The sequence below is a fragment of the Prionailurus bengalensis genome, chromosome D4, assembly GCF_016509475.1.
Source record: "Prionailurus bengalensis isolate Pbe53 chromosome D4, Fcat_Pben_1.1_paternal_pri, whole genome shotgun sequence".
Taxonomy (NCBI): domain Eukaryota; kingdom Metazoa; phylum Chordata; class Mammalia; order Carnivora; family Felidae; genus Prionailurus; species Prionailurus bengalensis.
The window spans coordinates 87522355-87535247 of NC_057359.1; the positions used below are offsets into that span (position 1 = coordinate 87522355).

At 53.6% G+C, this 12893-nt stretch overlaps 1 protein-coding gene across 3 annotated transcripts; it reads left to right on the top strand.

Moving 5' to 3' along the window:
* The first annotated feature begins 161 nt into the window (after positions 1-161).
* On the top strand, positions 162-11776 carry PHYHD1 (phytanoyl-CoA dioxygenase domain containing 1). Of its 3 annotated transcripts, none has more exons than XR_006295027.1 (11): positions 162-294; positions 2892-3047; positions 6101-6176; positions 6316-6363; positions 7401-7456; positions 7551-7613; positions 8267-8288; positions 9754-9882; positions 9982-10098; positions 10817-10951; positions 11116-11228. XR_006295027.1 is itself a non-coding variant. In XM_043566143.1 (11 exons), the coding sequence occupies exons 1-11, from the start codon at positions 262-264 to the stop codon at positions 11388-11390; spliced, it is 873 nt and encodes a 290-aa protein (XP_043422078.1). In that variant the 5' UTR covers positions 162-261; the 3' UTR covers positions 11391-11776. The 3 variants fall into 3 exon arrangements, 2 of the variants coding, with proteins under 2 accessions (XP_043422078.1, XP_043422079.1); XM_043566143.1 differs by lacking the exon at positions 10817-10951 and adding an exon at positions 11345-11776 and having other exon boundaries at positions 11116-11242; XM_043566144.1 differs by lacking the exons at positions 9754-9882; positions 10817-10951 and adding an exon at positions 11345-11776 and having other exon boundaries at positions 11116-11242.
* The last annotated feature ends 1117 nt before the right edge of the window (positions 11777-12893 follow it).

Here is a 12893-nt window from a genome sequence, read left to right on the forward strand (position 1 = left end):
GGGGGGGGGGGGGGCGGGGGGGGGCGGTGTCCAGGCTGGCCTATGTGTGCTTGGGGGAGGAGAGCTGGGATTGGGTTTCCTTTAGGTAGGCAAGAGTTAAATCCTCCGAGGCCTCCCAGGGCTCCAGCGACTGTGCCCATCCCTTCCCCCTTCTCCTTTCCTTGCCCCACTTTCACTGCCCCTCTAACCTCTGGACTTGCGTACTTTTTCTTCTCCAGCCTGGGGCACGGCGCTGCACCCAAAGGAACCTGCCTCGTCCTCATGGCCTGCCTGAGCTCCTCACAGCTCCAGAAGGTAGGGGCCTGCAGGGTGGAGGTCCGAGAGGGTCAAGTAAGTGTTGGGGGCGCCTCTGGAACTATAGTAGACCCTGGGAACTCAATCCTACCCTCTGTCATTTTTCAGAAGAGGAAACTGAAACCCAGAGTGGTCAGTTTCCAACCAGGACCTTTAACTTCTGCGCACACAGCCGGGGGCGTCAGGGCCGCAGGACAGGGGTGTGGTGGGAATGTGTATGTGTGACCGAAACCAGAATAAAGAATAAAGATCAGCACTTGTTGGGTGATGAGCACTGGGTGTTTTATGTAAGCAGTGAATCATGGGAACCTACCCCTGAAACCAAGAGCACACTGCACACAAGGTATGTTAGCTAACTTGACAGTAAATTATATTAAAAAATAAAAAAAAAAATAAAAAAAATAAAAAAAAAGGAACAAAGATCAGCCAGGCCAGGCCTGGGCCCTGAGAGCCAAGGAGGAAGGGCCCAAGAGCCAAGGAAGCCTGGGGCAGAATGGCAGAGTCAGGGCCCACGTGGGGGGGTGGGGTCATCCCCCTCCCCCTCCACGGCATTTGCACAGTGTCAAACACGAAAGGCTAACCCTTGAGAATAAGAGTGACCCAGGCTTAAAAATCGTGACCCTTGTTTGTTCCTGATTACGAGAAAAATGCCGGAAGATACCAAAAAGCTCAAAGAAGAAAATGAAAAACCACCTGTAATTTCCTATGCGGAGACTTAGTATTTTGGTATACAGGCCTAGAATCTTTAAAAGTCCATTATAATAGCTACTGCTCTGTTTTATAAAGTGGGCACTACTGGATGTGACGGTCTGACGGCCAAAGAGGGGAAAACACTCACCCAAGATCTCACAAGGGCTAAAATACTAATTTGTCTTCACTTTTTTTTTTTTTTCCGTCTCCCAGTCTATCAGGAACATATGCCCATGTCAGTAAATATTTTTCTGCCACATGATTTTTGTCAGCTGTGTTGTGTTCCAGACAGATAAAACATACTTTGTTGAATGACCCTCCCTGTGCTGAGCATTTAGGTTGTTTCTGATTTACTGCTCTCATTACACAAGCCTCAGTGCATACCCCCATACAAACATCTTTGCTCCCCTATCTGCTAAGCCCCCATCTTCCTATCTCAGGAAGTTCTAGACCAAGTGTATCTGCTGGGTCACAGGGACGCACAGTTTGCTGTAGATGACCCAGTTCCCAAGGAGGAAATGTTCAGCTTGATACTGATGGGGGGGTGGGGGTGGGGGGGTTAAGCGTCTGTCACGTAGAGCTGCCTAGAGACAAGAGGGCCCATGGGGAGTGGTCATAAATGTCCCCGTGTCCCACACGTGGAAGCCAGAACCAGAACCGGGCATCCTTGGGGGATGTGAGGGAGGGAATGGGGAAGTCAGTGACTGGGAACCAGACACTTCACAGTGGGCTCAAGGGGTGACTTGTAACATTAAAACTTTATAATGGTCTGCAAGCAAACATGGACACGTTCTCTCTCGTCTTAACCTTCTCAACAGCCACAGAACAAGAGGTCTGGAGGCAAATCTGAATAAGCTAGCTGTTTTAACTCCCCCCTGGCTGCCCACTGCATTCAGGACACAGCCCACCTCCTTGCCTGCCCTGGCCCCCACCTCCCTCCTGTGTCCCTTCTGTCCCCACCCTCACTTTGCTCCATCAGGGGCTTCACACATCCTGCTCCCTCGGTCTGGAATGTTCATCCTTGTTTCTCCAGCTCCCATTACCTGCTGGTGCCCTTTAAATGCCACCTTCTCAGAGCTGCTGCCCTGCTCTGTCCCCCCCCTCCCCGATTTTGGTTTCCATGAGACACTTTCTGCCTTTAGCTCTTGAATCTGCCCTCTCCCTCCTTGCATGCAGCCGTTTGTGACAGCACATCCCCCTGCATGCTGGTTTGTCTGACATCAGCCTCCTTCGGTAGACTGTAAGCCCCAGGACAGCAGGCACTGTGGCTGGCTTGCTCATTACGGTACCTCTAGCTTTTAAAACCGTGTCTGGTACGTGGTAGATAGATGCTCAGTAAATTTCAGTCGAATGAATGAATGAGGTTGGTCCAAGCCCACTGGAGGAGGAAGGATAGGGACACCTCCCCTTCCTCCTTCCTTCATTCAAGCAACCAATACTGGTTGCTCCTCCCTGGATTTCAGACCCCATGGCTCCGGGGTGGGGTCGGGGGATGGGGAAACAGAGCCACAAACAGGGCACTGGGTCCTGCCTTCAGACAGCTTTGGGTTTGAGGGAGGGGGCCAAGCCAGTCCTCGTAAAGAGCGTTTGGGGGCACGTGGGTGGCTCAGTCGGCTAAGCGTCTGACTTCAGCTCAGGTCATGATCTCACCCTTCGCGGGTTCGAGCCCCGCATCGGGCTCTGTGCTGACAGCTCGGAGCCTGGAGCCTGCTTCGGATTCTGTGACTCCTTCTCTCTCTGCCCCTCCGCCTCTCACTCTGTCTCTCTTTCAAAACTAAACATTAAAAAAAAAGAAAGAAAGAAAGAAGAAAGAAGGAAGAAAGAAAGAAAGAAAGAAAGAAAGAAAGAAATGAAAAGAAAGAGCATTTGAGGGCAGGGAGAAGCTTGAATTTCCTTCCTGCCTTCAGTTTCAGGAGGATGGCTTCCTGGTGCTGGACGGATTTTTGTCAGCGGATGAATGTGTAGCCATGCAACAGAGGATTGGCGAGCTAGTGGCCAACATGGATGTCCCTCTCCACTGCCGCACGATATTTTCCACCCAGGACGAGCAGCTGAAGGTCCTGGTAGGTGTCTGGGGCATCGGATCTGTGAGCACAGGATCTGGTCTTTGATGTGGGGCTCAGTCCTCAGCCAGCAGCAGTGTGGAAGGGAGGGCCCCAAGGCCCATGGGCTTGTTCTGATAACAAATCAGGCCCTGAGCCCTCCCTGTGCCAGGCTAAGTGCCTTCCGTACATATTTCCTTCGCTTCTCACTCTGGATTTATAAGGTTGGTATTATTAGCCCCATTTGACAGGTGGGGAAAATGAGAGTTGGCTCACTTGCCCCAAACCATGTTGTTACTAATTCATGAGTGAGGATTTGAACACAGATCTGCCTGATACCACGTCCTTGCTGTTCACTGCTCTGCTGTACTTCCCCAGTAGTTCTCCTGCCACCAGGGCCTCCTTTGGGGCCAGCAACCCAGAAGGAGCCAAGCGATTCTGATGGACCTATCTTGTGTAAGCCTTATCCCCCCAGTGAGACTAGAAACTCCTCTTCTTCACCCGCCGCCCCTTGTGACTAATTAGGACTCAATGCAGTTTGAGATGGGTAAGTTGAGACTCAGGGGTTCTCCCGCACCGTTTGCTTAACCCTTCGGGAGCCTGCCTGTGGTGTGGCCTTCGAGCCAAAGCTGTGGTCTGGGCCCATTAACGGGGCTCGTTCACGCTGAGGAGCTCCTGCCATCTGGTGGACATATGGGGAATTACAATGGCCGGGAGACTTGCCACCCAGGGAGTGGGGCTGGGGCACTTGAGAAGGGCAAAGGGTTACAGAATGATAATTTCCTCCAAATAGTAGGTTTCATTCGGCCACACCCCAGCCATGTAGATGGGGACAGCAGAGGTGGAGGTCCCGTGTCCAGAGACCGGTCACTCAAAAGACTCCAAGGAGTGAGGGGGCCGATCTTGTGCTCTCCAAGCTGCCTTCTGAGAATGTTCTAGAGACCAGGGGAGGGTTGGGGGGGATGGGAGAATAAAGTGTATGTATCTTGGTTTATAATGCTTGCAAAGAGCTCAGCACAGTTCCTGGGACTTGGTAAACCCTCAGTATTCACCACTGATCTTGTCAAAGACTTTGAAATGGGCATTAAAAGGAAAAAGATCAATGAATGTCCCGTCCAGTTTTCCAACTCTGTGAGTTGTACAGAACTGATAATAATGGGGGCGCCTGGCTGGCTCAGTTGGTAGCACGTGAGTTCAAGTCCCACGTTGGATGTAGAGATGACTTTAAAAAAGTAAAATAAATGAAATATTAAAAAAAAGCTGGCAATAACGTCCACAGAAATGGGTATGAACTGGGTCCAGAAGAATGGAATCATTGCCCTGCCAATCGATCCGTTTCACATCCATTTGCAAATTCATTTCAGTATTTGTTATTGCCTATCTGTATGGGCTTCTTAGAATTCTTTGAACATCTTACTGGTTCCCTTGTGAATTAACAAGTTAAGCAGAACCTTTGGCATGTTTAGCTTCATTACCTTTATTTTTTTTCAGCTTATTCATTTATTTATTTAGAGAGAGTGTGGGGGAGGGCCAGAGAGAACGGGAGAGAGAGAATCCCAAGCTAATCCCAAGCTAATAGCACAGAGCCTGACGAAGGACTCGAACCCACAAACCATGAGATTATGACCTGAGCCAAAATCAGATGCTTAACCGAGTCACCTAGGTGTCCCCATTATCTTTAATGTTATTGTTATCAGCTATGCTTCCCTGACTTGTTTCCCTCACCCCTGATCCTGATACGGAACACTTAAGAATGTTGGGGGGAAAAACCCATATAGTATTCGGCGGGAAGGGCTTGAAAGGGTCAGGCAAGTCACAGCAGAGCCCCACAGGCACGCGTGAGAGCAGATGTACCCAAGTGAGGGGAGCAGGGGCAGGTGGGGAACCTCCAGGCCACGTGGAGAACCCAGGTAGGGTGGTGGGCGCCCTCAACTCCACTTGTGCCGCCACCTAGGAAGGTAGGGAGATCTATATGATGGTAGCCAAGGGTAGCTAAAACCATAAGGAAAAAAACCCATCACGCATCTTCCTGAAGCACCATTTTCTTCTGATGCTAAGAAATCTAAAACATATTAACATTAACAAGGAGAGGCTGTTAAGAAAACAGAAAAAGATGAGCGATAGTTTATATTCATCAAGCAGTTAGCCACGCCCTTGCTGAGTGTTTTCCCCGGAGCAGCAGCATAATGTTAATAATAAAAGCAGGGGCGCCTGGGGGGCGCAGTCGGTGAAGCGTCCGACTTCAGCCGGGTCACGATCTCGCGGTCCGTGAGTTCGAGCCCCGCGTCAGGCTCTGGGCTGATAGCCTGGAGCCTGTTTCCAATTCTGTGTCTCCCTCTCTCTCTGCCCCTCCCCCGTTCATGCTCTGTCTCTCTCTGTCCCAAAAATAAATAAATGTTGAAAAAAATTTTTATAAAAAAAATAAAAATAATAAAAGCAGATACTCATGTGGCACTTTCCATATTCCAAGGACTGTTCTAGTGCTTTATGTATGCCAATTCATAATCTCTACACCCTATGGGATACTTTTAATAACATCAATATTTTATGAGGAAACTAAGCCCAGAGAGGTTCAGTAATGTGGTAGGGGGTCACACAGCACCTCAGTGGCAGAGCTGGGATTTGAACCCAAGTATTCTAGCTCTAGGGTCTGGGCTCTCCACTACTGTAAGATTCAGCCTGTAGAGGCTGAAGTCTCCAACAACCCAGGGGAGGTCAGTTCTATTATTTCCCTTTAGAGAAGAAGAAACTGAGGCATTGAAAGGTAAAAATAGGTGATCCAAGGCTACCTGGGACCCAAGGCTATTGGATTACAGTGTCTATGTTCGGAATCATAGCATATGGAGCATAGGAATCATGTGACTTAATTAAGAGGTTTCTGAGAAGTTTTATGCTTGTGGCTTCTGACAGTGCTTCGGGGCACCCGGGGTTCCTGTTCACCGTCTGTGCCTCAGTGGGCGAGTGTGAGAAGCACCAGCGGGGTGTGCAGCCCTGTGGGGTTAGGAAGCATGAGTGTCCCCTTCTCTCTGACCCCGTGATGCTCTCTCAGTCCCTCTGATGTCCCCTCTCCACAGGACAACAGAGACTATTTCTGGAACAGTGGCGACAAGATTCGATTCTTCTTTGAGAAAGGCGTTTTTGACGAGAAAGGTTCGGAGCTGGGGTCCCAGAGGTGTGAGAAGGGCAGCACTGGGGTATCTCCCCCCAGGGCTGGGTGGGCGCTGAGGCCAGCTGCCCAGGGGAGGGTGGACTCCAGCTTTTTTGTCTTTACCTGTTCCTTGTGCTACAGGAAATTTCCTGGTCCCTCCCGAGAAATCCATCAACAAAATTGGCCATGGTAAGCAGGCACGCCGGGAGAAGGAAACGGGGAAACTGAGGCCTGAAGAATGTAGGGGCCTAACCCAAAGCTCACAGGAAGTTAGTGGCCCAGCAAATGGCATTTGTGACTGCAGCTCCCCTCTGGACCTGCTCTTCTGGCCTTATGATGCTAATCACACGACATTGCCACCACAGCACTGGGAGGAGGGGCCCCCAGAGCCGCACATGCAGACCCTTCAACTCTCTGCTGCCCGGCCTGGGGATGATCCAGGCCCCGGGCATGGGGGGACTCCTGGATCCCACCACTTCCTGGAGCCTCCTCGAGGAGCACCTAACATGCTGACATGGCCCCTATTCTGAGACCCAAAAATGAAGCTATGAGGCCCTCTTTTTTTTTTTTTTCCCGGGATCATACATTCTGATTTATTTTGCAGACCACTTATTTTTAAGCTTGAAGTTGTATCATGGGAGCTTTGTAAAAAAAAAAAAAAAAATTGTGGCAAAATACACGTAATATAAAATTTACCATCATAACCATCTTCGTGTATACAATTCAGTGGCATTAAGTGTGCTCAGCTCTCACTCTTTGTAACAACAACAATAATAGCAGAGAGTGAGACGTCCAGGTATTCTGTGCCAGGCCCTGGCCTGGCGTTGCAAATGCATTTGCTCATCGAGCCTCGTGGTAGCCTGGGAGGCAGGGCTGGTCTTCTGGATCTGTGGCACAGAGGAGAAACAGAGGCTTATAGGAGATAAATGGTCACTCCAAGTAGCTTAGGGTAAGTTGCAGCACTGAGATTGCTACCAAGTTCCAGGCCCCTTTGAGTCAGGTCTGGAGTGGGGTTCCCAGATGGCTGGAAGGTCAAGAATAAGGTCTTGGTTGGAGTGAGGTGCAGGTATCGTGGGCCCATCCCTTGGTTATAAACAAGCAGAAAGCTTAATGTGTGCAAACGGGTGAGAAGTCCAAGTGAGGCCTGCGTCTGGGGGCCTGGGACCAGGCACAGAGGGACGTGTGGGGGCTGGGGACTGGCTGGTCAGCCCACCTCTGTCCTACAGCTCTGCATGCCCATGACCCTGTCTTCAGGAGTGTCACACACTCTCCCAAAGTGCAGGTGAGCAGAGGTGAGGGTGAGGGTGAGGGGGGTGGGCAGGTGGGTGGCCCAGATGTGAGAGTAGGCTGGAAGTCTGACCTCTGCCCCCTTCCAGGCCTTAGCCAAAAGTCTGGGCCTCCAGATGCCCGTGGTGGTGCAGAGCATGTACATCTTCAAGGTGAGCTCCCTGTCCTCCCCAGACCTCAGTTGACCCTCTGTAATGTACGCAGAGTACTCACATCAAGCCCCTCCTTACGAAGGGCCAAAAAGCTGCTTCCCTGAAGAATTACTAAGTTTTGAGGAGAACGTGCAAAATCCGTCTCCTCTGGGTAAGGCGCCTGGCACTTTGTCGGTGCTCAGTTAAAATCTGGTGGCAGGAGGCAAGGAGACCCCCAGGGTTCTCTTCTCCCTTCTCCTGCCATTGAAATGCTCTGCTCCCAACTTCAAGGCCCAGCTCAATGCCACCTCCTCCAAGAAGTCTTCCAGTGTTCCCCTGGGAAGAGAGGGACCCATCGCTGACCCTGGCTGGGCTGAGAGGCTTAACCTCAGGCCTGGGCCCCAGCCCCTCTTGCTGTCCTTCCCTTCGGCTTTGTTCTTGGTAGGCACGTGTGTGTTCAGACTCAGAGCACCATGCCAGGCAGTGTGGTTTTTCTCTTTGCGGCCCTCCTGGGTCTGGCACATGGTGGGTACTCCATAGCTGGGTGCTGGTGTGAAATCCTTGGAGGTAAACACCTGTGGCCGGGTCAGAGCATCCCCCAAAACTCAGAGTGGCCCCTGCTCCCCACCCCCACCCCCGCCCCCGGCTTCACTGGCCCTTTTTTTCTCTTGTAGCAACCTCATCTTGGTGGCGAAGGTAAGGGGGGAACAGGCTGTGGGGCCCAGCAAAGGCCACCGCGGGAGATCTGGGACATTAGTGGTTGGGAGGGATGGTGCTTGGGGAGATGTCCATGGGCAAGAGCCTGGGGCAGGAAGGAGAAGCTACCTTCGGTTCCTTTGTGGAATAGTTGGTTGGGAGGGTGTCCTGGGGCCCTTGGCACAGTGGTTCTCGAGCCTGGGTTCTTGAGCAATCCCTACCTGGTTAAAAATACAGATCCCAGGGCCCCAGGCCCTAAGACCGTTAGGCAGCAGGGCTGCAAAGACCTGTGAGCCTGTATTTTTTCTTTTAGGTTTATTTATTTATTTTGAGAGAGAGAGACAGAGAGCGAGCGAGCACGTGGGGGAGGGGTGGAGGGAGACTCCCAAGCAGGCTGTGCGTGGGCAGCGTGGAACCTGACTCGGGGCTCTAACTCATGAACTGTGAGATCACGACCTGAGCTGAAGTTGGGTGCTTAACTGAGTGAGCCACCCAGGGGCCCCTCCTGGAGGACTGATTTAACAGAGAAATTGCCCATCTAATTTCAAAGCCCTCTGGATGCACAGATACCCTTTGTGGCCTCCCTTGTGGGCGATTATCTACTTCTGCTTGAATACCTCCAGTGACAGGGGGCTCATCCCCTCACAGCCAGCCCTTTCCTTCCTCATGTGAGCCCAAGTCAGCCTCCTTGTGACTACCGGCTCCTCCCCACCGTTCAGCCCGAGGGGCGAGCAGGCCCTCCCTGAGTTCAGCACCCGTACTTCCTTCAGTGGCCCTTCCCTCAAATGCTTTGGAGTGCCTGCCATTAGGACACCTTGCTCTGGACACTGGATTGTCCAAGTCCCTCTTCAAGTTTGGTGCTCAGCAAACACACAGTTCCCCAGGAAGGAAGGAAGGAAGGAAGGAAGGAAGGAAGGAAGGAAGGGAGACTAGCACCCACAGACAGAAGTCCTTTGTTCAGAAGCCCTCCATCCTGGCTGGGGCCCAGCATCATCCAGAGGGGGTTAAAATGTGGCTGGGGGCCAGTCACACCGCCTCTTCTCCTTTCGCGCCCAACTCCCCAGTCTTACACCAGCGGCTCATCTGGTGGCTGGAGATGCTTGTCCTGGTTAAGGACAGTGACCTTAGTTGCCTGGCTGGGATTAAACAATCACAGCCACTTTGTAGCCATTAGAGCGTCCGGCCCTGTACTAAGCACTTTTCACACGTTTTCTCGTGGGATCCTCCAGCGACTCTGTGAGGTAGGTTATTGTCGAGGCCGTTTCAAGGTTTAGAGATTGAAGTTTCAATCTAGGGCCGACGTCTCGTGCCCTCAGTCTCTATGCCAGGAAGTGCTGGGATTCCAACCGACCACAGGAAGGCTCGGGCTGCAGGGCTCTGAGAGCACCAGGGAGCGGGGAACAAGGCCAAGGTGAGGTGGGCCAGGTTCCTCACGCCCGGGGCGGGGGTGGGGGTGCTGCTGCAGTCACTCCTCACCAGGACGCCACCTTCCTGTACACGGAGCCCCTGGGCCGGCTGCTGGGCATATGGATAGCACTGGAGGATGCCACGCTGGAGAATGGCTGCCTCTGGTTCATCCCGGGCTCCCACACCAGTAAGGACACCGGTCTCGCCCTGCCCACCTGTATCCCACCCCCGATGGCAGAGAGACTTGGAGAAAAAGAGAGGCTAAAGGCTCCCCCTTGACCTGCAGGTGGGGTGTCGAGAAGGCTGATCCGGGCCCCTGCTGGCTCGATACCTGTCACCAGCTTCCTTGGGTCTGAGCCTGCCCGGGATAACAGCCTCTTTGTGCCCACACCAGTGCGGAGAGGTAGGTGGGATGCCGGCGGCAGGGTGGCAGGCTCTGGGGCCACGCCTGTGGGTCTGTGCTTGCTCTGACCACCCAGCTCACCTGAGGGCTGTGAAGCCACAGAATGGGAGGCCGGGCTGGACAGGTACTGGGAAGTCTCAAAGTTGCCTGATTAACAGCAAGGCCTCGCAGGGTGCCAGGCTGGCTCAGTTGGAAAAGTGTGCTACTCTTTATTTTTTTTTTTAAACGTTTATTCATTTTTGAGAGACAGAGAGAGACAGAGCGCGAGCAGGGGAGGGGCAGAGAGAGAGGGAGACACAGAATCCGAAGCAGGCTCCAGGCTCCGAGCTGTCAGCACATAGCCTGATGCGGGGCTCAAACTCACTGACCGCGAGATCATGCCCTGAGCTGAAGTCGGGACGCCTAAGCGACTGAGCCACCCAGGTGCCCCAAGAGCATGCTACTTTTGATCTTGGGGTCATGAGTTCGAGCCCTATGTGGGTGCAGAGACGACCTAACGAAAGAAAACTTCAGAACGGAACGAACCAAAACAGCATGGCCTCCCAGATCAGGCTAGCATCTAGACCCTGCAACTTCTGGGCTGTCTCTTGGGGCAAATGACTGAACCTCTCTGAGCCTCAGTTTCCCCAAATGTAAAGCGGGGAAGTCCGTGAGATGGATGACGTATAGATGATGTGGGACACAGTAGATGCTGACCAGATGCCGCTGTTCCTGTTAGAATAGGGAAAGGAGACGTCCAGCCCAGCATCTGCTCGCAAGGTCCCAGCTGACGGGCACAGTACAGATGCTTCTGCCTGGTCTTGCAAACACCACAGAAGGGGACACCCCTGCCAAGGCTTGCCGAGGGCACCAGGTCACAGCAGAAGGGACTTGATCCCAGGGAAGCCTCTGACCCTGGGGCAGGCTGCAGGGCCCCGAGCTTTCAGGGACGGGAATGGGGATGAACGGGCCACAGAGTCACTAGAGGGAGGAGTGCCCTTTGTCCCCTCTCCTGACCTGCTGCTGCATTCCCACCAGGGGCCCTCATCCTAATCCACGGAGAGGTGGTGCATAAGAGCGAGCAGAACCTCTCGGACCGCTCACGCCATGCCTACACTTTCCACCTCATGGAGGCCTTGGGCACCGTCTGGAGCCCGGAGAACTGGTAGGTGGCAGGGTGTGTGTGTGCCCTGGACAGGCTCCTGAAGAGGTCCTGGAGGCCGGGAGCAGTGACTCTGGCACCTCAAGGTTCTCTCTGTCTCCGCAGGCTCCAGCCAATAGCTGAGCTCCCCTTCCCCCCCCTGTATACCTAAACATCCTCTCGGGGCCGGGCCCGGTCTGTCCGGGCGAAGCTGCAGCCGGGCAAGCACCAGCACCTCGCTCCTCTGCCCAGCTGCGAAGGGGAAGTCGAGTCTCTCCTCCGGTGCTTTCTCCCTGCCAGGGTCTGTGCCCCTCGGCCCTGCAGACAGGCAGGCGAGAGGTGGCAGGCGGGCAGCAGGAGCCTGCACCGCATGGCTTTCCGGAGACCTCTGTCTCCTCTTCCTCTCCCCTGCCCCAACCCAACCTCCCCCTGGAGGCAGCCTGTTACTACGAAAGGGTTCTGGCTGCTTCTCTGCCAGCTTCCCACTGTTCTCTCCTCTCAGAGGGAATTCTGATTATTACGGTGCAGGACGTTCAATAAAAGCGACTTCTGAATACAGCTTCTCGACCCTTCTTTCCCAAACAGCCTCGCTTTCAAGATGAGGGCCCTGCTGAAAATCATCCCAGGTACCCCAAGCCCCGCCCGGTGAGAGGTCTGCATGATTTCAACAACCGTAACATTTAGTGGGCGTTCATGCGCCAGGAGCTGCGCGCGCTTTATCTGTGTCCCCACGGCTCCCAGTTAGGTGCTCTTCCCGTCGGCACTTAGAGACGAAGAAGCTGACACCAGGGGTGGGAAGTTTAACTGACCTGCGGTCGTGCCGCTGTCCGGTGGTTCAGCGAGGTCAGCCTGATCCAGAGCCCGTGCTTCTGACCTCTGTGCTCCCCCGGACTCCTTGCTGGGGGAGGGGAGAAGACCAGGGCTAGGACTACAGCCCCAGATTCTGGTCCTGGCTCTGTGACCAACTTGTTTTCCGGTCTCAGGCCAGGCCCTTCTTCTCTCTGGGCCCCATGTGCCACTTGTGCAGTCAACGGGGCCAGGTGAGGCCTCCACGGTCCCTCTCGCTGGGAACGCTTGGCGGGCACTAGACTTTCCGCAGGAGCAACTGTCAAACCCAGACCCGGCCCCGCCGGGGTCTGGGCCAGAGGCTGCAAACTGGGGCCACCGGCTGATTCTACACTGCAGATGTGTTTCTGTCTGGGCCTCAGTGTTGTGGGGTTTTTTTTTGGTTTTTTGTTTTTAAACAACTTTTTTAAAATTGGGAGGTTTCACCTAATAGCGCACGTTTCTAAGCTTCCTTGAACGAGGTCAGTAACGTTGGGCTTATGGTAGAGCATGGAGATGCCCAGGCAGAGCCGCCTCCTTGGAGGTGCCTGTGGTCCTCACTTCCCACGTCCTCCACTGCGTCACCTGCCTGGCCTTGGCAGCCGTACGAATTTGTGACCTTACTTTTCAGCCCCCCGCTCTGAATTCATGGGCAAACCGAGGCCCGGGGAGGGGGGACAGAGCCCTTCCCCAAGGCCACCCAGGGAGTCAGTGAGGCGAAGCTCTTCCCTGGCGTTTTGCTGCCTCTTTTAGCCAGCAGAAGGGAGCCCGAGAGAACGGAAGGGTTTGTGAAGTCTCCTTTGAGCCCCAAAGGAATGTCCTAACACTTTCCTCTGAGGGACAGGGCTTG